We start from the raw sequence: 23,079 nt of genomic DNA, 5'->3' as shown, positions 1-23,079 counted from the left end.
CATATACTAAATCAGTTGTGTTGTTTTATTCACCACTGTTTATATAGATAGCTATTTTAAAATACTTTTGCCACATGGACATGGAATAAAGGTTCAGTACACTCCATGAATCCAATATTTTTTAATATATCGTACACACACACAGACTTCACATTTTCATCATTACTCAAATTACTTACTAAGTAACATACAGTACATACAATTACTCTGTTCAGTAGTTATGGAATTACTGAGGTTATAGCTTTTTCCTTTCTAATATTTTTTTCTTGCTCTCAATCAGCATCCAACGTGGAAAGATTTTATTAAATTTTTATATTGTGGTGCTTTGTAAAGCCATTTACAATCAACTGTAATATAGAGCTATAGAAATTAGCCTAACTTTTCATGCACCACAGTTTAATTTCAAACTCAGTGTTACCGACTAGTATGTAAAGGTTTCAAAGTCAATATTATAGGCTTTTCTGGTAAAAGAATGAGCTCAAAGGTACTCTGCACTTCCATGTGGCGCTGTTTCTCCACTCTGAAGTTCTCAAGCATCTGCAAAGACAGAAGATAATCCGCACACTTAATATGCTGTGTAAAATGAGTTACAAAACAAAGTGAAACTCCATATATCTCCATATATCTCACATGTATAAGGAAGATTTGCATCTCTGCCTCAGCGATTCTTCGTCCTAAACACTGTCGGGGGCCGAAGCCGAAGCCCAGGCTCCTGAAGTAGTGCGTTTCTGTCCTCAGCCAACGGGAGGGCTGATACTGCTCCGGACGAAAAAACACTTTGGGGTCTCTGCCCATTGCATACAGTCCTAACTGGACCAGAGTCTAAACACAAACACAAAAAAACTGACAAAAATGCCCAAATACAAAAAGATGATTAGATGATTTATAGTTTAAACTTACCCCAGCTGGGATGTGGTAGTTTTGAATAATGATATCTTCTGCTATGTATCTTTGCAAGCTCACAGCAACAGGGTGTAACCTGAGGGGTCAAAGTGAAACTTCTATATTAAAGACTAACTGAGTGTTAGTAGATGGCAGAATTGGGAAAATTAATTACAAAAGGTCATTTTCAGAACAACTATGTGTAAGTGGGAAAAAGTATTACCACAAATCTGAAAGAGACAAATACTAACCTCAGTGTTTCTTTCAAAGCTCCTTTGACCAACGGAATCCATTTCAGCATCTCCTGCATGTCTCCCTGGCTTTCAGCCCGGGCTGTAGCCACCTCCGCTCTCAGCTCCTCCTGGAGGCTGGGGTGTCTGGCTAGTTCATACAACGTCCACAGCAGCGTTATAGAAGTCTGAAATACAGAAACCAAATTAAAAGAGTCTTGAGAAAGCTGAAAAGAGGTCACATTCTGGAAAATAAAGGATTTTTGTAATTTTTCTTTACTTACCGTATCTACTCCTCCAGCCATTAGCTCAGTGATGCTGGCCTTGATGTCCTCAATTGACAGCTTGTCCAGCATAAGCAGGCTTGCCAGGACTCCTGGGTATTTCTTTGGCGTGCCAGTCTCCTTACGTAACTGCCTGTAGATGTTATGGATGCAGCGGTCCGCTGATACACCAAAGGAATATAAATGAAATAATAAGCTGCACCATATACAGTACAAACATATAAATAATATTAGAATAAATTACAGAAATGACGACCCCATGATGTCAATCAGCACAATACTCTACCTTGGTTGAAGATCCCATCCCAAGCCTCCACATGGTCCCGCCACACCTTTGCTCCAATCTGCCTCAACAAACCAGGAGGTATGTAGAGCATGGGTGAGGTAGTCTTGAACATGAGGGTGATGCAGTCAATGAAATGTTGAGCTTCAGGGTCAATGTAGTCCAGCATCAAACCCAGACGCTCCCCATACAACACTGAGCTCACCGCTGTGTAGGACGGAATAAACAGGGGACAAACACAAGCACAATGTAAGTATAAAGGGGCACTGACCTATAGAGAGTGTGAAATAAATTATGCTTTCATATCAAGCGAGATAAAAGTCAGTCTTACACTCAAGTGCATATTTAAAGAGTTCTTGAGAAAGGTCAGTGGTCCATTTGTTCTGGCCACTTCGCTTGATCTTTTTGTGAACTCTGGCCACAAAATCCTCACCAACTTCATCCAGCAAAGGCACAAAGTTTTCCAGCACCTTTGGGGAAATCACCTCCTTGTTGAGAATAACACGGTTTGATCTCCAATCTTCTCCATTCCTGTGGGAAGATTGGATGTAAACTTAAACTAGCAAGGGAACTTTTTCTTTGTTATGGCACTTAATGAAACTCTTGGTTCCATCAAAGTGTAAAACATATTGTCAAAACAGATTTTCAACAGGTTGAAGACTATATTAGATACCACTTACTTTAGTAAAACTCCATATTTGCGATTCCTATAGTCTCTGTATGATGTCCAGGCTTCAACTTTCAACCTTTTAGGATAATGGCCCTCCGCTTTGAACAGGATGGCAGCATCTTCCGGATTGATGATATTTACACTTTCATAATAACCTATTTTTTCTCTGACATACAGAAAGTCCAAGGGAAAAAGGTTTTAAAAAAACATGACCTTGTGGATTGTCACAGATATTTTTCATAAACAAAAATGTTTACATTTACGCCAGAAAATAGTTTCAAAGCTGTGACGTAATTCAGTCATTTGTTTTGTCTACTTATGTAAATTACTTAAGATAAGCATAAGGCTGTTAATGTTCTGCAGAGTGATTTTATTGATTTATACATCATGTCTTGCCTTCTGTACCTGTAAATGGGTCCAAAAGTGTTGAAGTTCTGCAACATGATGCGGTGAAGGTTTCTGAAGCCATCCAGTTTCCAGAAATTGTACAAGTTGGCCACCCCATTCTTCCACAGTCCAGGAATGTCACTGAAAGGCCTGACAATGCTGCTGCTCTCTGAGTACGTCTGTCTGACCACCTGCATACTGCTGCTGCAGCGCACACCTGTTGTCAGCCCTTCTATCCAGGACAGGGGCAGCGTCACAGGGCTGCGCCACACACTCCACCTGGCCATCCCGACAACAATAATGCTCATCTGTTCTACCTTCAGCAGCTACTCTGGCTATCCCAGGGACGTCTGGTGCAAAACAAGGAGGCTGGTCTAAATAATCAGCCCCCCTTGCTGTGCTGATCAAGGTTCTCCAGTTGAACCTCAGAGCCTAATAGAACACACCATATAACACAATGTCTGTGTATGTCGAGCTGTGTTAGTTACCAAATATTGTCATCAGAGCAATGTGCAATCATCTTACTGTAAGAAGTGTGTCAGAAACTATTAGGACTATGCAAAGTCAACCTTCCATGCCAAGACCTTCAGTCATTATAAACAAGCTTTTGCTTTGGTTTTGTGAAGAAAGACAAGGCCATAACAGAAATCAGTTTATACCAAATGTAATCAGTGAATCCATAAAAAACATGTACTTTACAGTTAAAATTAAGGATTTAATAAATTAATATACAAATGTTACAATGATTGCTACTTCTTAAGTAGGTTTATGAGTTTTTCCAGCTTCATGGCAGTCTCAATGTCTCCCTGGATTTTAAGTCTGCCACTGGTGTAAGCTGCAAATGGCCGTAGCCCACCCTGGAACATGGCTAGAAGGTCGCGGTCACTCATACTCAGTGTCACATCTGGCTCTCTGCACAAGGACCCTGCTCCAGCTGAACCGCTGCCTACAGAACACACACAGAGCGATAGAGACATTTATGTAATTGTACTTTTGTCTCTATTTACCACAAAGATTTGAGCATTCTCAGACAGATTTAGCACAGTTTGCATTCAGTTGCTGGATTTATCTAAATGAAAATGTTCTTATAATTGTAGCAAATTAACAGCAATATGTGAACCATCACCTTGGCTCAAGTCCATATAGTAACTGTGATGTTGTCCATCTTCAGAGCTTATGTCAAACTGGAAGCAGGCCCCGACTTGGTGGACCAAAGTTTCAGAGAGCAGGAGCTCGACCCTGCCAAGTAGCTCTTCAACAGAACCTGGTGTGGCCATGACTGCCTGAGGGGCACTGCCAAACTCATCTGTAAAAGTTATGCTGTCCTCTGAGGAGTAAAAGCCACATATGTATAACAGAACATTTTCAAAATGGGTACATGTTGTACAAAGGTGTGTGTGTGTGTGTGTGTGTGTGTGTGTGTGTGTGGTGCCTTACCTTGCTGAGGCTGTGAACTGCCACTGTGGGCCAGAAAGTGCATGGCCAACTGCTGAATGGGGCCAGTGAGACCTTCCAGTCCAGGCACAGCGGTAGGCATGATGAGGGGTCCAGAGGTGCCTTCATCTGGTGCTTTTAGTAGAGAGCCGAGGGTAAGCTCTACCCTGTCCACCTCCAGCCCCCAGTGTTGAGTCAACTCATTTATGTCCATCTGTACAGAGCGAGAACGGGTGTAAGTTTGACAAGATACACTGAAAAGCCAGCAGAGACCGTAGCTTGAGTGTGGTCTCACCCCAAGATATTCTCCCAGTTTAACTCTCTCAGTTTGGATCTCCCTAACAGTCTTCTTGTCCAGGCTGTGGGTCAAAGCATTCTGTGCAGTCATCCTCGTTGAGGCGTTCAGGTCCTGGACGGATACTACTGACATGACAGGGTTCCAGATCCTGAACTGGATGTCTGCTCCCACTGACAGCACTGCGCCATCCCGAGTATGCACCTACAGTAGCAGAATTACATTTAATATTTTAAAGTGCTGGGTCTAACACAGGTCATTTAATATTTGTCACAACTCAGTGACATTTCCTTTTCATTCTTAAAGCTGGCATTAACTTAGCAATATTCACTGTGAATATACAGTTGGCAAATAATGATTGCTCAGAAGAAGAGTCCTGGTACCTTGTCTTTATTGAAATGCAGTGAAGCATTTCAGTGATAGAGCTGTGATTAGTTTCCTCAAGAGGAGTTTAAAAAACAAAATCATAACTGTGATAAATGCTTAAGCTTGAAGAATTGGGACAGTTCCTTTAATTATTAAGTTTATGGGGGCAAAGACTAAAAGGCTAAGCAAAGTTAATATGAAAGGGATGACACAAGACTAAAAAAAAAAAAACATTCAGCACACAATGAATTTTTGTTGGCATTAAAATGTTTTCAGATATACTCCAGGCAGCAACAGGTTCAACCCTACTGTCAAACACTATTCATAGTTCTCCCTGTATCAATTTACTTTGTCCAGTTTCACACTGACCAGTACACCAAGAGTGCCACCTGCAGGACAAAGCAAATCATACACAATTAACTGACACACTGTTTAAACTTGGTTGATGAGCAACTACGACTGCTTAGCTCATGTGTTGTACTGTAAGGATCAAATACTGTATTCAAAACATTACAATTTGCTTTATTGTGGTCTGAGTGATAAAAGGGCATACAGAAACAATTCTGTAACCATCAATACTTAAGGACTGTCTGGGTCGACTTCCCCAACCCATAGTGTTTTCATCACTGTCGTAATTATTGTAAACTGTCTGTCCTATTGTTTGAATGCAAAAGTGCCTACAACTCACTTGCCCTACTGCATGAATGAGTTACACTGCCACTGTTCTGTGTGCAGCTCGCTAATTGACACCCTCTCGCTGTGTCTGGCATATCATTAACATACCACACCAGGAAACATCTGCAAAGGATGTTGAGTAACCTTCTTAATACTTGTTCATGTAAGTAAAAGGTGAATATCACAAAAGCTCATATGCAAGAGAGTCTCTGGTCCAAAGAGAGGGGATATTTTAATCTTGCAAAAGTCTAAGTATCTTACAGCAGCAAAGAGATCCTCCCAGTGGCAGCTAGTGGCACTCAGTGTAACAATGAGTTATAATATGTATCAATTATTATAATGAAAAATAAATCATCCGTGTCATTATTCTTTAAAAAATATATTTAAAAAATGTGAAGGCTACTTTTTAAAAATGACATAAAAATGGTGAAAATATCTTAATATTTGCCAAAGATATTTGCCACCGGGTGCCTAGATCTGCCACAGCGCTGTCTCTCGCATGTTAACCATTCTTCAGTAAAGCCGTCTCATGTTCAGGAACTTAACTTTATGGAAGTTCCTGAACATGAGAAAAGTTTCGACCAAAAGTACCCGGATCTCTTTTCAAGGAACTAAAAGGTTCCTTCAGCAAACTGTTGTGCGTTTCCACCATGGTCTAAAGACCTGCGAAGATTAGGCAAATTAAACAGCTGTCGTAGGCTGTAGGCCTATTGGCCGTACAAAGCGATGCACTATGCTCTAAAATTATTTAGTATCCACTATCCAGGAGTAAAATTTATAAATGAGTCTGTTTGACTGGAATGTAACGAAAAAACTATAGGCTTGCTTGACCATTAAAAACAGCTTTTTTTGGTGTGGGAGTATAATGGATAGACACACGATAAAGTTTGTTAGAAATTTAATAACAAACTGGATAAAGTTCTTGACTTGTGTGCTACTGTTGATTGCGATTTATTAGTTTGCAAACAACGGTGGACAAGAGAGGTCGTAGAAGCCCCCCAAAGTACCAGTACTTTTGGAAAGTACTAAACCCAAGTGGGGACATTTTGGGGGGTAAAATAAATACCCTAGAATTGAATTTAGACCCTGGTCCCTTTGGTGGAAACGCAGTGAGTGCCTCCAAAGGTTCCTAGTTCCGGGGTATAGTTCCTTTGGTCGAAACGCAGCAAAAGCTTCACAAGTCTGTTTTAAAACAAAAGTCAGATGACAATTTAAAAACTGGAGCAGATTTTGCTTTCTGTAATCATTCCTCCTGTTCATAGTGGCAATTAAAAGATCCCTTCCTAATGTGCTTTCAATGGAGGCAAAGGGGGACAAACTCCAGGGTCTTCCTTCCGTACAGTAATATATTCAAATGTCATTAGGACACTAATATGAAGCTTCAGCAGTCTGAGTTAAACCAAAACAAGTATCTTACAAAGTTAGTCTTTTCAGTAAAAGTTTGTTCAGTAAAGAACTAGTAGGAGAATTTGAGGGCAACTACTCCTGACTAGAGGTGTTCTCTGCATTTTTCAGTGTTTCAGGATACTTGAAGAAGTTGTCCATCCCATCGCTAACTAATGATAAAGAGTGTCTAGAGGTTTACCTGGCAAGGAGGGATGTTAAAAGCACGTGTTCGCAGGTCCACTCTCTGCCACTGGTCAATGAGGGGCAGCACAAGGACAATACCAGGGCCCTTCGGAGGACAGACTCGACCCAGTCGAAACACTACTATCCTCTGGTAGTTAGGCACTGTCTAAGGACAAAATGAGTTACAGTTGGTTGTTCTAATTCCCAACAAGGGAGTGGACATGCTGTGGGAGTAATTGATGAGAGATAATTTCAGCTTACCTTCAGTACAAACCATCCTGTTATAGGAAATGTTATACAGGTGCAGATGTAGACGAGGAAGATGACAATCAGGTTGCAAATCCAGGACACCCATCCTTGGGAGGTATCTTAAGGAAAACAAACAAATAAACAAAAAAAAGAGACTCAGCTTTCCAAGGGTGTTTTCAGTAAACCAGTCAAGGGGAGAACTACTTTGCCTGTAAAATCAGTTACTTTAATGGAAGCTTTCTAAAGTCTGATAAAGATTTGAAGATAACAAAATTGTATAGCGCCTGGTTTACAAACTGGTGGTGTGAGGTTTGAAAGAAGTGGTCTTATGAAGCAGGAAGGGTCTCACGAAACATGCAATTAAATTGCATTTTGGGAAGTGTAGGATCCAGTGATGTTGGAGCACAACTCATCCTAGGGATCAGATTTCAGGAGATCTCATCCTTTGCAATTCTGATCATGCTGTTTTGTTTTAATGTGTCTCATGCAAGTCATCCAACTTCAATCAAGTGCAATGGAATGTAGCGTGTTTTCTGACATATGTTGGACATATTTTCTTATATGTTTTGCGTATTTTAAACAAAAAAACGTGATGGACTAGGCAGTAAGACACTGCCACTGACAACATCTAGTGTTGATAATAAATGATAAACCACACACTGGGAAAACTCTTATTTTATTAAATCATTTGAGGCTGAATTGTTTGACTTAAGTCCACTGTGTCACGTAAGTTAATGTTAGCTACTTACCAGTGAAGTCGTTTTTAGAAACATTGGGCATGTTGTCAAATGAAAGTCCTTTGTGATAGCCGCGCTGTGTGAAGCCATCAGTGTCCACAAACAAGCCAGGAGTCCTCGGACTGGTGGAGTCCCTCTGAGGGAGCAGCTGATACGACTTGCTAAACATTGTTAGGTAAAATAACTGCTATTTAAACGGACTTCATATTACTTATCAGTCCCTGCTGCAGTTGTCAACCAAAACAGTCTGGTTAAAGTAAACAAAGTAGTTATGGTTACTAAAATGCAGGACGCTTCAGGTGATTACGCCAAATGACTTGTATTGTTAGCTTTCTAGCTAGCATTAAGTACTTCCGTGTTTTGATCGAACTCTTCTTCGCGGTGTTTATTGACGAGGCGTGTGCTTCTTCTTCTGCTTTGAGGTTTCGCGGCAGTTTGCATCCACGGTGCATTACTGCCACCTTCAGGTTTCATTCTCCTTCAGTAATGGCCGTCTTTTCAGCGGTGCTTAAAAATATTTTCCTTAAGTGTGTCATATTTTTATTGTCTTTCATGTGTAAATTTCCTGCATGATATAAAGATTAAGGTTAGGGTTATAACTTGCTCTCTTTTTAAATCCCTACCTCTCAAAATCTAACGTTACTCTGTTTTGGATTGAGTTTAAATGTCTCCATTTTATTGGTTATCCCAAATGTAAATCCCAATTGATTTACATTTCTCCACACTATGCCTTTCCCCTCTGATTTTGATCATTTATTGTTCAACAATTCCCTTTTTTTCTTCTTTTGCCAATGTATCTGCTCTCTCGTTTCCCAGGATACCTGCATGTGCTGTGACCCAAATAAAAATGACCTCAAAAATATCTTTGTCATTTCTGCACTGCAATTTCTTGTCATATATTGGACATATATATCCATTATATAAGCTTAGCTTATTACAGATATTGGTGACGGTGTGTATGTCAGCAATATGTGCAAAGAAATTGCAGTGCAGGAATGTTTGAACTGTTTCATGCTAGACATATTTTGGTCACAATGTTTTTTAATAACCACAAAAATGTTTGTTATGTGCTTGTCAAATATTTTGGCACATTGTGTAATAGCAGCCACTATTATGTATTGGTTAGGGTCTAAATAATATTAGTAAAATAACCAGAGATATTCTGTATAGTGGAAGTTCTTTGTAGCATCTCTTTGTAATATGTCTTGTGTTATGTGTTCTCTTCTGTTTCTGTAAAAGTAGAAAAAGAATGGAGAAAAACTGGCCACAGATGAACACATTTGTAAAATATGACAAATACAAAATTTCCATATTTATTTAAGACAAATAATTTTATTCAAAAAAAAAAATCTTTATAATAATTGCAACTAAGACCAACACAAAATAATTCAGTATGTTTATAAAAAAACAAACATTTACGAATAAAATTGTGCAATAATCACTAAATTACTGTATGCTTATTTAATAAGAATGCCATAAACGCTGATGAAAAGCAAGGGTGTTCTTAATAGCCTTAATAATAGCTTTGTTCTATTTACTGTATGTGTCCCAGTATGTCAGCGTGACAGTGAGTCAGCTTGCACAGTAGGATTTTATTATTTACAGTGGCATGTCAAAATGGCTTCAGTGGAGAGGGGCCATTTTGTTGAATTTGAAAGTAGTCATAACCAGAATACGTGAAATATACAAGCAGAAATGTTGCTTGGGGGCTGGTTTATTGTGTTGTCCTAGCAAGTGTCCTTACTTCGATGCTTGTTTAGTTTTTGAACATGTCACACAGCAGCTTCTCCATGGGTGTGCTGCCAATGGTCCTGTGAAAGAACAGCTGTTCTATTTTCTCAGAGCTCACAAAGTGGAGAGATGGCAGTAGAAGTAAAAGTCTCCCAAACCTTGATGGACAAGAAGAAAGGGGAACACACGTTATATTTGTTTTCACGCTTTTGTGACTGATTCAAATTACTCCAGCTTATGTTTGAAGATCTTTGTAGTCTTTCTAGAGAAAGAGTTACAGCAGGCTTACCTGGCACTTTGACTGGGGTATACCGAATGGATGTGCTGACTTAGCAACACCTGTGACTGGTCCTGCAGATTCTCCACCTGCTCTGGGTCTTTGAGGCTGCGTGTCTCTGTGGGTCAAACAGCAGACATTACTTTCAGTGTCCATTCAGTAACAAATACATATTGCTGAAAGAATAACTTCTTACCTGGCTTGAACAGTACAATGGCTTTCATGCAGGCAAACTCAGTAGGGTCAACAGCCAGGGCTTTAAAGCGATTAAAGACGTCTTCCAGGATGCGCAGGTCAGCTGTGGGCAGGTTGATATTGGCCTGCTGTGTGGGAGAAAGATCTGGCAGAGAAAGAAGAGGACAGCTGTCCATGGGGAGGGACCACTGGATGGCACACAAGAGGAACATCTCACTCCAAGCTTCTTCAAGGAGAATCACCTGAGGATGTCACAGAAATACATGTTATCAGTCTTGCACATGATTTATGTATGTACGTAAATCCATTTAGGAAATATGTCAGTCAGTCTCACCTGGTCTCGAAATGGCAAGTGAGCAAAAACAGGCAAATTTTTTGCCCACTTGACGGACATGAAGAGGAGTCGTGCCGATGTTTCGTAGATACTCTCTGAACAGCTGGATGTGTATGGGCACATACGACTATCAGAGGGAGTCCGATCTCTCTCTGAATCATTGGTTGTCACATCAATATTCTCCTCCACTGTACATTAGAAAAAAAGGGTCACACAAATGTTTAGGCCACTGGAAGTATAATATTGTTAAGATTACATGCATCATTACAGTTCAGATAAGACCTATCAAAATGTCATTGGCTTGTCAAAATGGCTTATTGTATCATCCTAAAAGGCAATCCCCACTTGTCAGGGAGTATATTAAATGTATTTTCAAAACCAATTTTATCCCATCCAAGAATGTACTGTCCACCTTAATTTAACTTATGTGATCTTACCGTCCTCAGGCTCCAGTTTTGCACAGGTCTCTGCAGTGAGTAGGCTGACCATAAAGCGGTGGCTGTTGTTGGGGTGGTTGCAGGGCTGTATGGTGGCAGAGGTGGTGACAGAGGAAGAGACCAGAGGTCTACAGATGACTGATGAGTAGGTGGCAGAGGAGGTGAGCTCCCGTGTGGTGGCTAGGTGCTCCTTTTTAGTGTCCACACATATAGAGTCTAGACTGACGTGCGCTGTGCTTCGAGGCTGTCGCTCATTCTGCACAGCTTCCAAAAGGAAAAGTAAATAATATATTAAGTCAAGGCTTTCGATAAGTTGTGCTTTGACAGAAATGATGTATGCACAGATAATATACTCTACACAGTTAACTTATTCAGAGTTTTCTCACCATCTTTATTCATGCCAGCTTGGAGACACTTCTTTAGTCGACAAGCTTGGCACTGGTTCCGATGAGCCTTGTCAACAGGGCACCTGCCAGTTCCAGCCTGACATCTGTGTTATATTGACAAAAAACAAAACAATTTTCTATATTACGGTAAGTATTATGTTAAAACACAAAGACATGTTACACTAGTTGTTTCTCTACATTATATACATGGTATTTCTGACTGCTATAGATAAGATACCATTTTGCTCACCTGTAAATGAGTCTGCGTCTCACACTGCGCTTGAAGAAGCCACTGCAGCCGTTGCAGGCATAAATCCCATAGTGTTTACCACTGCTTGAATCAGAGCACACCTTACAAAGCAGGCCATGGCCAAGTGCTTTACCTGGGACTGAACTTTTTTCTGTAGAGAACAGATAGCAAAAATAAATACCAACAATATCATTGTTAATTGTACAGATTTATTTGTATTGTATACACAATACAAATGTATGCACATCATTATTCTGACATTTGAAAGCAGCTGTATACTACAACAATTAATGGCTCACCTGCTTCAGTTCCATCTGTAAAGTCAGAAGAAAACATTTTGGTCACATGGTCCTCCATTTTGAGATGTATTCTGAACTTCTTTGAATAAATTGTTTTTAGACAAATGTAAGATTACTCCCAGAAGTATATTCCTCTTCTGTACAAAGTGTTTTTTGTGTAGTGGCCTGGCTCGATCAAAACATTTTTTTCATTTGAATTGTTGATGCATGGCAATGTCCCCAAAACACAAAAGATGTAGAATTTGTCCAGTAAAGCTTACAGTTAAAGCATAATTTCTTCAGAGATCATCAGAGAGTTTCTCCAGCAATGCTCCATAATATTGATCCAGTGCTGTTGTCCTTTCTTTATGTAATGGGTCAATAGAGTTACTACTTGCCTTCTTCTTTCTTTCCCTCTGCCTGCCAGAATGAGTGCATGAGTCTGAGTCGTCTGGGGGCTTTCTGGAGGAAGACAAGGAGATTAGCAACAGGCGCTGTGTAAGCAAATGCTGATTTGTCATCCTCTTAATCTTTACTGCCTATAAGGGTAAATCAATCAGTCACACCACTTACAGACAAAATTGTATTAAACAAAGGTAAATACTGAAAAATGAAAATAAAAATATTTTACTTCTTACCCACACTGCTATCAAATCAACTTAACACACTTGGTGGCCGCTGCATGGTAAAGGTCACCACTGTCTCTAAATTATCTTAAATTATTCCCTTTTCAGTCTTTACTTATCATGCTTTTCCCATGTCAGCTAATTAATTCTTACTTCCATGTATTTAATGGAGAGAGGCCTCACTCATGCCAGTCAAGGGGCCAGTTCCTCATTTCATTGTTGCTGTAAGATATTTTGTATAATTTTGATTTGTTATATTGCTCTACACAATCTGTTTTAGTTCTTCTGCAAAATGCAATAATTTATAGATGTCCCATCCAAACTGCAATCTAATGCCAGAGTAGATACACAATAATTACATATTGTGGAATCTGTAACATTAATGCAAAATATAGTTTTATTAGTATTATATTATTATTATATACATGAGAAGAAGAAGTAATGTTACTTCAGTTGTCTACAACTACTTTTTTATAGTTATTGACTACCGTAGTTAGGGAGCCATAGCATTTCTTTTAATGTAAGCACAACTACTTATGGCATGCAGTACTGTTAAATAACACCGCGTCTCTCTTTAGGTGTGTAAAATATATATTTAATAATAATAATACCATCCATCCATCCATCCATCGTCAACCGCTTATCCTGTGTACAGGATCGCAGGGGAATTTATAATACCAGGAAAGCAAAAGAAACATATGTGTACAGGTGTGTACAAAGATGCTTCACATGTTATCTAGCCCATTGTAAAATCATCCATGAGTAGTCAACTACTGCCCACAGCACTGACTTTTCAAGAGACTCAAATAAATTGCAATGTGGATTATTTGTCCCACTCCTAGTACCCTGTTAACAGGGTAGTGGGGTTAACAGAGTAGTCTTATACCATAGTTAAGACGTTCCTTCTGTTTCATATTGGCCATGTCGTCAATGACACTAAGGGTCTCAGGAGAATGCAGCCACCCCAAATCAGCAAAGTAGCTTAACCTTCCATGAAATGTGGTCTCCTCCTTGGAGGGGGATCACGAAAGGGGGTGATGAGAAGAAAAACAATTAGTGCACAGATTCAAAGAGCAGCAACAAGTTGACCCTTAATTCGGTTCTTCTGCCATATGGTGACAGCTCTCTGGAGCCTCCTACTGCCTAATTAGTAAGCCAAGTGCAATTTACTGTTACTGCAAACATAAAGTTCCGGGAATCACTCATTTTCTCACTTCTCTGTCACCTTAAGGTGTTGCACAGAGGATGGCCAAAGAGAAATGTCAGAAATATTAACACCTGTGCTTGCAATTCTCTGTACAGGTCTATAAAGCTGGAATTATGGATTTGCTCTTTAATCAGATCAAAAATAGCAAAGACACTTACTGATGTGACTATCTGCCAAGTCCACAGATTGATTTCTATCATGTCTGTAATCCTAATTAAGTCACTCTTGATTTTAAGAAAACAATACAGTATTCAAACAGAGCTCTTTCAGTTGGCTTAGCCATTTAAACTCAGAACCTGTTGTCTCAATCAGTTTTATAATCCCGAAATGGGGACAAAATAGTGTAGATTTTGGGTCTCAAAAACTCCATAAATTGCAGTATTGCAATGGTGTATGTGCATGTAATAATAGTATGCAGTGATTTTTTTGTATTCAACTCAGAAAAAACTGCATGTGCAACAATACATCTTAAATCTTTATTGTGGCTTATAATCAAAGAGCTGCTGCTAGCTGCTTCAACTTAGTACAAGCTCAAATCAGAGCACACTTTATTTTATGAATGATTAAATTAACCTGCCATTAATACAAATATACATGCCACTTGGCTCGTAAAACCAGTTAATACAATCTGGGATCATAATGTCTCTAATGCACCTTTAATAACTACTCCAACCAATTTTGTTTATGGGGAAATTGTGACATTTCAAATAATCAACAAAGATGGTCAAGTGTATGCACACAAGGCAGACTAGACTAGACCATCTAGACCAACCAGGATTTTTACATTGTCTAAAGTAGACAGTCTAGTCTGGCACATTTGCATTCACACTACACTACATGTTTGGTTGCAGTATAAATTTACATTCAGAACACACTTAGCGGATAAGCCTAAAATACATATATATACTGACCGAAGCAGTACTGACTGTGGTAATCTGGAGTCCCATATCAGATTACATAACGCAGGTGTTACTCACATGTCAGGGGTTAAATGATAATCTTGTTCCTCACAATAATAGACAGGACAGGATTGGTTAGAGGTTTCTTTAGGCCATTTCAAATTCGAAAGTTTGTGAAGTTGGTTTGTGATCATTGATAATACATTTATTATAATACATTGATATTATCTATACCATGGCATCTAAATGAGTTACAGATAATTAAATCACAAGTTTAATCATAGTGAAAAATGTAACTTCTTTCTGTCTTTACTAGATGCCTTACTCTCCAGTTGCCGGCACGGGTAAGATGCTGCTGCCATCAGCAAAGTGGCGCTTGAGGTTTAGTCTGGCAGGGATAACTGTCATGTTTCTTCACTCCTCAGCCCTGTGATTGTCGTGCAGATACAGCCAATCTTTAGCAGCCAGCTGCCATGAGCCAACTGGATTATTATGTATTAAGTGAACACATTTATGATGACAAAGCCCTGCAGGTGACAGAACATACGTCACTAGTAAAACCCTAGCTCAGTTTCTTGTCAGATCAGACAGATCAGCTGTTCATAAGTTTAAACGTGTAGTTACCTTTCATATTTTCAAATACCTGCAGTGCATCAAACATTGAAGGCACATGCAATGCAGCAGGCACACGTGCAAGACATACTTTTAGTGTCCTTCAGAGGATGCCCTTAAATGCTAGTTCACAAATCTTTGTATCAGAAGCTTTTTGATATAATCTCCTTGAATGTCAGCTATTGTCAAAAAGTGAGATTAACTTTTAAAGTTGTTTCTTTAATTTAATTATGAGCTTTAAAATTCCTAACCCTAATGTTATTTACTTTTATAACTATGATAAAACAATGTATATAATTAGACAACTTTTGGCATGAAAAACAGACAAAGCTGGACAAATCTCATTGAAATAAATGTTGATAAATCTACTTTAGTACAACCCTAAAATGTAAAATTAACAATTTCAAATGAATAAAGGCAGTAAAATGTCCCGGCAGGATAATCTTATACCTGCATTGTTCTAACAGCATAAGCTTCTGTTACACTGCACTCAGCATGTCTGCCTGATTCCAAGTAGCTGCAGAGAATGATTAATCAAGCTTGCATCGTTAAGCTTTGTTAGGTTCAGTTCAGCGTTTCCTCTGGTCCCCCCCAAGTCAGATGAAGTAGAAGGATTGAGGTGTCAGCACTATGGCTACCAGGGATTGCCCCGCCTTGCCATATGCTGCCACTATGTAATCCACACAATGAAAAAATCAGTTGTCTCAGTCCACATCAAAATCATGTTCGTTCACCAGGTAAATTCAGTGAGACTGTAAAATCAATTATTGCAGACAAAGGAAATAAGACATTTATTTGACATTTTGTCCACTCAATAAAAACTCGTACTCTTTGGCATAGATAAATCAGAACATTAAAAATAAACTACAACAAACTTAAATGTAAATTTACACTGACTACATTGTTTCCAAACTTGAAATTATTTACTTTTCTTACACTATCCATTCACCTTTTTTGTGTTCTTCTTATGATATTCTGAATTAATAATAATAATAATAAATTAAAGATAGCCCAACATGCTGTAAAACAATGGTACAACAACATTTCAAAGTTGTTTAAGTTTAAGTAAATTACATATTATAGTCTACTCTCAGTAATAACAAATATTAAAATTAACACAACTCCAGGACTTAAAAGCTCAGCTAGCAGCCCCTAGAGGTACCAATCCCAAATTAGAACTCTTTTTCTCCATCTAGGTGCATTTATGGAGGTAACAGGAAGACGGAAACAGGCTCCTCTCATTTTCTGTCTCCATGAGGCTTCATGCAGCCAGTCACAAATCAAGATAAATTAAAACAAGAACTTAATAGCCATTGTGACACAGCCATCTAATTTAAGCTGTCCTGATGTCACTTCTAAAGTGAACAAACATTGGGGGTGCCCTGTGAAGCTAAAGTCATGGTGTGACTTCACTCATGTCTGTGATGCGAATCGCATCATAGATTTTCTGTATTTGTCCCGAGTCATGCCATGGTGAATCTTGTAACCACAAAGGTCATAGGTCTACTGAAATCTTCAAACACATAATGCAGCATTACAGCCTATTCAACATTGTCAATCCCAGGTTTGACTCTAGAGGGAGACAGATGCCCTTTGACTGCAAAGTGTGGTCACAGATAGCTGATCAGAGTATACACACAGCTGATGTTACAGGTGTAGAACAGGCTATTAGATTCAAGTTCATATTGGTAATTGTGTAAGCTTACCATTAGAGAGGCTCTTTCACGCTTTTAAATTATTAGCTGTTGAATTGGCTATAGAGGAAGAGACTGCTGTGGAGTTTAAAATTGATACAGTTTTCATACCATTACAACAATGTTAGTTGTAACTTATATTATCCAGCAAAGAACAGGGGATTTACAAGCTTGTGACATGTGTGGAATAAAAGCTTTGTGTTTTCCCAACTTACATAAGATGTTGGACGGTGGATAATTATAAAACTACATCGGTGGACAGGTGTAGGCTATGACTACCAGCTGGGTCACATTTTGTGGTAACATTATGTATGAAATAACTGAATTCAAATAGTGACCTTTTTCCTCATTTATACAAATGAAATCTAGGTGAAAGTGAGATTTTAATGTTGAAACTGGATAGATGTTATGACATGAGGTTAAGTGAAAATTGTAATCCAGTGAGATATCAGAAATACTTACATTTTAGTATTTGTAGTTGTTCTTCTTTTTGATAAGGTATGAAAATATTAAAACTGTGATTGACTACTAATTGTACAAGTTTTGCAGAGAACATGTAGCTATGGCAACATCTAAAGTAGGCCTAATGTAAGTAGGAAACACTGCAGGTTTAATTTATTTGATTATACCACAGTTAGTGTTGTGGTGGCAGCCAGGCTGACGGTGAGTGTCCTGGTTGTTACTTTTTATCAGTTTTTTCTTTTTCCTTGGTTTCCTGTTCTCTGCCCGCCTCCCTGTGTTTTCTCCCCTGTGTGCTCTCTCTCCCTCTGCTCCTGAGCCCAGCCAACTACCTGCACCTGCAACTCATCATCCACCTCGTCAGCCTGCCACACCTGCCAGTAATCACCTCCTGACTGCCTGTATTTCAACCCCGGTTTTCCACACCATCCTCGCTTGATTGTCGTTGCTCCATACCCGGTGCTTTCATGTTTATTGTTTTTTCACGTTTACCCTGTGCCTTGTCGCTGTCTTCCCTAACCTTGTCTCTCTGTCTGTTTCCCTCCCAGGTACACTCACCCTCGTCCTCCGTTCGGCTGGGCTCATCCACTGGCCCACTCCTCTTTGGACTTCCCTCACGGCGTCCTCCCTGTTCCCCCGCCTCTTCTCGGCCCCTGTGTTAACCGGCCTCCTTGGCCCCCTGTCTCCTTGGTTCCCCGTGCCTGTACTTCCCCGACGTCCTCCTCTCCCTCCACTCCAGTCCTCCAATAAACCTCCTTCCCTCTGAGTGCTGCATTTGGGTCCTCTCTGTCCACACACCACACCCCGTAACAGTTAGCTTTCTATACAGAAAACAGAGGTAAAAAAAGAGTACAGTAGATCTATACATAGAATAATATTTAGTTTTTTTAATTATTGGTGTGACTGGCATGCTTCTGCCTTACTCTGAAAAATAACATATAGTTACAACTATTAAATAAAACTGTAAGGAGGTCAATATTTTCCCCTGAAATGAAGTTCATTATATAAAGGCTTCCATCCATCCATCATCAACTGCTTATCCTGTGTACAGGGTCGCCAATCCCAGCTGACCGCGGGCGAAAGGGGGGGGTACACCCTGGACAGGTCGCCAATCCATCGCAGGGCCACACATAGACAAACAACCAGTCACACCTAAGGAAAGTTTTAGGGTCACCAATCAACCTAGTCCGCATGTCTTTGGACAGTGGGAGGAAGCCAGAGCACCTGGAGAGAACCCACGCAGACACGGGGAGAACATGCAAACTCCACACAGAAAGGCCCGGAACGACGAAGGTTCGAATACACAACCTTTTTGCTGTGAGGCCACAGCGCTAACCACTGCTCCACCGTGCCGCCCCTATATAAAGGCTTATAAAGGTTTATTATGAAACCGCAAATATTAATGTGATTGTGGAAGCATAGGAAAAAGATGTCTATCATATAATGATGTGAAATCATAATCAGTGTGTGTGTGTGTGTGTGTGTGTGTGTGTGTGTGTGTGTGTGTGTGTGTGTGCCTCAGGATTCTGTGCTTTAATATGTGCCATAAAGATTGGAAACAAACAGCGTTCTTCTCCCAGGGAAGGGGAGTGAGGCAGGGATGCAATCTCAGTCAAATTATTATTTTTTTTTTGTCTATTAATATACACACACGTTACTGTTTCATTTATTTATTTAATTTAAATTTTTTTATATATAAATATTTTTTTAACATACACACACACACATGCTTACTGTTTAATTTATTTATATTAAAATTTAATTTTTTTTAACACACACACACACTTACTGTTTTATTTATTTATTTTATTTTTAATATATATATTTTGTTTTTACACAAACACACGCTTACTGTTTTATTTAATTGTTTTATTTTAATTTTTAATATTTTTTTAACACACACACGCTTACTGTTTTATTTATTTATTTATTTTTAATTCTTGTTTTTTAAAACACAAACACGCTTACTGTTTTATTTTTTATTTTATTTTTAATATATTTTTATTTTTTTAACACAAACACACATACGCTTTGATTACTTTATGCTTTAATTACTTGTTTAATGAAATGTATGGGGTTGATTGATGTAGTTTGTATGATGCTTTGGCAATATTGTTGTTACACATTCATGCCAATAAAGCTAATTTGAATTGAATTGAATTGAATGTGTCATTCTAATTTCTTATCATTATGATGCGTTCTAAAGTCGCATCACTTTAGAATGTATATGTATTCTTCCATAAACTGAACAATCCACTTGGCAGACACAGGGTGGATCTGGTTTGATTGGAGACAGGCTATTTAGAGTTTTTCTTCTTTCTTCAAAGGTTTTTCTTAATTTTCTTTCCTTTTATTGTGTTATCACTGTCGTTTTAATAATGTCACAATTCGCGTTTATTTAAGTTTTGCAAATAATATTGTTCAGGTCTGGTTGTTTGAAACTGCCAGCGGTCATCCTGGGATCAGAGAGGGTTTTGTTGCCAAGTGGTACAGAGGGACAGGAGAGGAGGAACACAAACAAAGAGTACCAGCAGGAGAAAATACCAACATTTTAAAATCACTCTTTGCTCTCTAGAGGGTGGTCTAGTTTGTTTTTCTTAAATTGTTGAGAGGGGGTTGTAGCCAGGGCCATAACCAGGGTTTCAAAATTAGTGAGGTTCCAGATTTTTTGATTCTTTAAAAAAAAGCTTATTTACAATAATTCAGTGAAGGCTTGAACCAGGCAGTGGGCACAGCACTGTGTTTGGATAAAGGACACACTAACTACAATCTGTTCATCATGGTCTTTCTCAATTTTGGGAAACATGGTAGCAACAATTTCAGTACAGTGGAAAGGGCCCTAGCAATGTTAACTATCATGCACTACATAGAAACCCAGAACTCTTCTCAACCCTCTGCTTTGTGAGAGCGAAATCAGTAAGAAATGAAACAGTAGCTTAAATGTATCTTAAATGTAGCCTACAATAGTCATCACAGGCAGTGTTAGGGAGTGTTAGGGAGTAACTAGTTACATGTAATTAATGTAATTTAATTACAAAATAAATGTAACTTTAATCTATTACAGTTACCAAGAAAAAAATGTGTATGATGTGTAATATCATGATTACATTGGGGGCTTCCATCTGAATATTTTCTGTATAAAGCTAGGCTAACGTTATATGTTGAATAATAATCATTTTGTTGCTTTGCAGGTTTTTCATGTGCACAGCTGCCATTACCAGCCACAGCTGTTTAGTAAAGTTTGATTCTTTTCTAATGCTTTTAATTGGTTCTCGTGTTAGAATTTGCTGCACCACCCGCCTGCCAGTTAAAGTGCCTCTCAAGCTGTCTTTTGAAAAAGATTAACAGGGAAAAAATTAATTAGAAATGTAGAAAAATAATCAAAAAGTTATGAAATTATTATTATTAGAAAAAGTAAGAAATAGTACTATTACATTTTCAATTGGGTCACTTGTAATTGGTAACCTATTACATTTAGAAAGTAACCTTCCCAACACAGATCTCAGGACTATACAGATGGAATGACATGTGTAGACTATAGTGGGCACTAATATTACTATGACAAAATAAAAAACAGCAGATCAGTGCTGAATGCTCTAGTTGATATTGCAGCCTAATAATTTGATGTCAGCAGCTGTTTGCACTCGTTTTGTCACTGTGATGTACAGGTCGGCTCCAACATAATTTGAATCCTCATGTACGTATAACTTATCCAAATTATGAGAGAGGCTACTGTCTATGCTCATAGTAAAGTCACAGCAAATATCATGGGACATTTAAGCAGCAAAACTAAAAACTGCAGTTATAAACTTGAAAAGACAGGCAAAGGAATCTCTGCAGAGGAAACATTATTTTAGCGTTAACTTTTAGCTTCGTCAATAATTTAGAGGCTCTTGTGCTCTCTTGGAGCACAGGACGGATCAGGAGGATGGCTGCTTTACTGGTTAGTTTCACTGTATGAACCTGGACTGTGTGTGAGACCTGCCATGGTGAAAAACCTCCACTAACACACACTGATTGGTGAGAGGCCACAGAGAAGCAGATAGTGTGGATGGGCTCTTCTGTTTATCTGTGGTTCCTTGCCTACAAGTGGGTGGTGTCTAAATAGGCTTTGTTGATGGATTGTTTTAGTGTTGTCATTTTTTTTATTGTTACTGCCAAGACAACTGCAAGCCTTGGAAGAAGGTCCCTCTTGTGTAATTCTTCCCAAGTAAGATTCCAATGTTTACTTTATTCAAAGGGTTTTTGAAAGCTATTCCTTGCCTACAGGAGGGTGGTGTCGAAATGGGTTTTTTTTGTTTTGCGGTTACAATTTCTGTTATTACCGTGAAGACACCTGCAAGCCTTTTAAGAAGGTCCCTCTTGAGTTATTCTTCCCAAGTAAGCTTACAAGTTTACCTGATTCAAAGGGTTTTTGGAAGTGGTTCCTTGCCTACAAGAGGGTGGTGTCTGAATAAGCTTTTTTGTTTGCTTGTTTTGCTGTTATCATTTCTGTTATACCTGTGAAGACACCAACAAGCCTTGGAGGAAGGTCCCTCTTGAGTAATTCTTCCCAAGTAAGCTTCCAAGTTTACCTGATTCAAAGGGTTTTTGGAAGTGGTTCCTTGCCTACAAGAGGGTGGTTTCTAAATAGGCTTAGTTGATGGACTGTTTTGGTGTTCATTCCTTTTATTGTTGCTATCAAGACAACTGCAAGCCTTTGAAGAAGCGGCTGGGCGGCCTCGCGAGCTCATCCGACGGGAGAAGCACATTTTTGTTCTGCCATCACTTTTCTTAAAACTGTCAATATTCGAAATCTTTTCAACAGTGGAAAACCAAACAAAGGCGAATCGATTCCAGGAAATGTCAGCGGTGCCGGACGGTTTGTTTTGGTGTGGGCCAGTCAAATTTTTTTTAAATCCTGTTTTTTTTCGCCCTCTGGGTGCTCATTTCCTCCTTAAAACATAAGGATTTACTAAAGGTTTTGTGTAAAACCGTGTGCAAACTTGCGATTACCCGCAAATTAACACCTAGCTGATCTAACGGTGTGCAAGCAGAATGACGTCTTCCAAAAGTTCAAGACAGCACCTGTTGTTCATTTTCTACTTTTGTCTTAATGAATATGCAATTTGGGGCGTTTCAGTTTTAGTGTGCAAAGTAATGGAAGGGTAACATGCAAATACATTTATTTACTACACGCAATGGGATCTACCAAGCCTAAACACAATTTCATGTGAGTGCAACAGCATCTGTATTTAATAGGCTACGTTTAAGGAAGGTGCAAACTGACAAGTGTTGCACAGAGATGGCTGCTGTTGCAAAAGGAGACACAGCTGTTATGAAAGAAGACGTGGAGAAATTAAACATAATTAGACAATATTAGATAATATCCAATATATAGAAATACAATTATTTTATTTAGGCTATTAACTAGGCCTTTATGAATATATATTTTTTTGTATTTTCCTTTAGCTTTGGCAATACTGTTGTATTAACATTCATGCCAATAAAGCAAATTTCGTTTCGAACTGACTTCTTTTCTCTGTGACATGGAAGAATTTAAAAGTTGCGTGGCGCTGCAGATAGCTCCCAGCTGGTTGGTAAAGTTGGAAATATATTCACAGATTCGAACTTCCGGGATCAATAAGCAAAAC

At 38.9% G+C, this 23,079-nt stretch overlaps 3 protein-coding genes across 4 annotated transcripts; all 3 read right to left on the bottom strand.

The window, feature by feature from the left end:
- Positions 1-106: 106 nt before the first annotated feature.
- LOC119894014 (cholesterol side-chain cleavage enzyme, mitochondrial) lies at positions 107-3,154 on the bottom strand. The gene is made up of 9 exons (XM_038706496.1): positions 2,755-3,154; positions 2,360-2,515; positions 2,011-2,210; positions 1,683-1,886; positions 1,397-1,557; positions 1,134-1,300; positions 901-979; positions 631-822; positions 107-537 (listed from the first exon to the last, which is right to left on the bottom strand). The coding sequence occupies exons 1-9, from the start codon at positions 3,042-3,044 to the stop codon at positions 415-417; spliced, it is 1,572 nt and encodes a 523-aa protein (XP_038562424.1). The 5' UTR covers positions 3,045-3,154; the 3' UTR covers positions 107-414.
- Positions 3,155-3,375: 221 nt separating this feature from the next.
- On the bottom strand, positions 3,376-8,422 carry stoml1 (stomatin (EPB72)-like 1). Its single transcript, XM_038706497.1, has 7 exons — positions 8,074-8,422; positions 7,337-7,443; positions 7,092-7,241; positions 4,466-4,669; positions 4,174-4,384; positions 3,863-4,063; positions 3,376-3,682 (listed from the first exon to the last, which is right to left on the bottom strand). The coding sequence occupies exons 1-7, from the start codon at positions 8,228-8,230 to the stop codon at positions 3,486-3,488; spliced, it is 1,227 nt and encodes a 408-aa protein (XP_038562425.1). The 5' UTR covers positions 8,231-8,422; the 3' UTR covers positions 3,376-3,485.
- A 957-nt stretch (positions 8,423-9,379) lies between these two features.
- nr2e3 (nuclear receptor subfamily 2, group E, member 3) lies at positions 9,380-17,636 on the bottom strand. Of its 2 annotated transcripts, XM_038707189.1 has the most exons (10): positions 17,450-17,636; positions 12,348-12,411; positions 11,971-11,985; positions 11,672-11,822; positions 11,422-11,525; positions 11,036-11,299; positions 10,599-10,786; positions 10,266-10,506; positions 10,082-10,187; positions 9,380-9,950 (listed from the first exon to the last, which is right to left on the bottom strand). In XM_038707189.1, the coding sequence occupies exons 2-10, from the start codon at positions 12,385-12,387 to the stop codon at positions 9,818-9,820; spliced, it is 1,242 nt and encodes a 413-aa protein (XP_038563117.1). In that variant the 5' UTR covers positions 12,388-12,411; positions 17,450-17,636; the 3' UTR covers positions 9,380-9,817. The 2 variants fall into 2 exon arrangements, with proteins under 2 accessions (XP_038563117.1, XP_038563116.1); XM_038707188.1 differs by lacking the exons at positions 12,348-12,411; positions 17,450-17,636 and having other exon boundaries at positions 11,971-12,323.
- Positions 17,637-23,079: the final 5,443 nt, after the last annotated feature.

Source organism: Micropterus salmoides, unplaced genomic scaffold (genome assembly GCF_014851395.1).
Source record: "Micropterus salmoides isolate LMB-PRFRI ecotype aquatic unplaced genomic scaffold, ASM1485139v1 Ms_hic_scaffold_8, whole genome shotgun sequence".
Lineage (NCBI taxonomy): Eukaryota > Metazoa > Chordata > Actinopteri > Centrarchiformes > Centrarchidae > Micropterus > Micropterus salmoides.
This window is presented reverse-complemented; position numbering and strand designations above follow the sequence as displayed.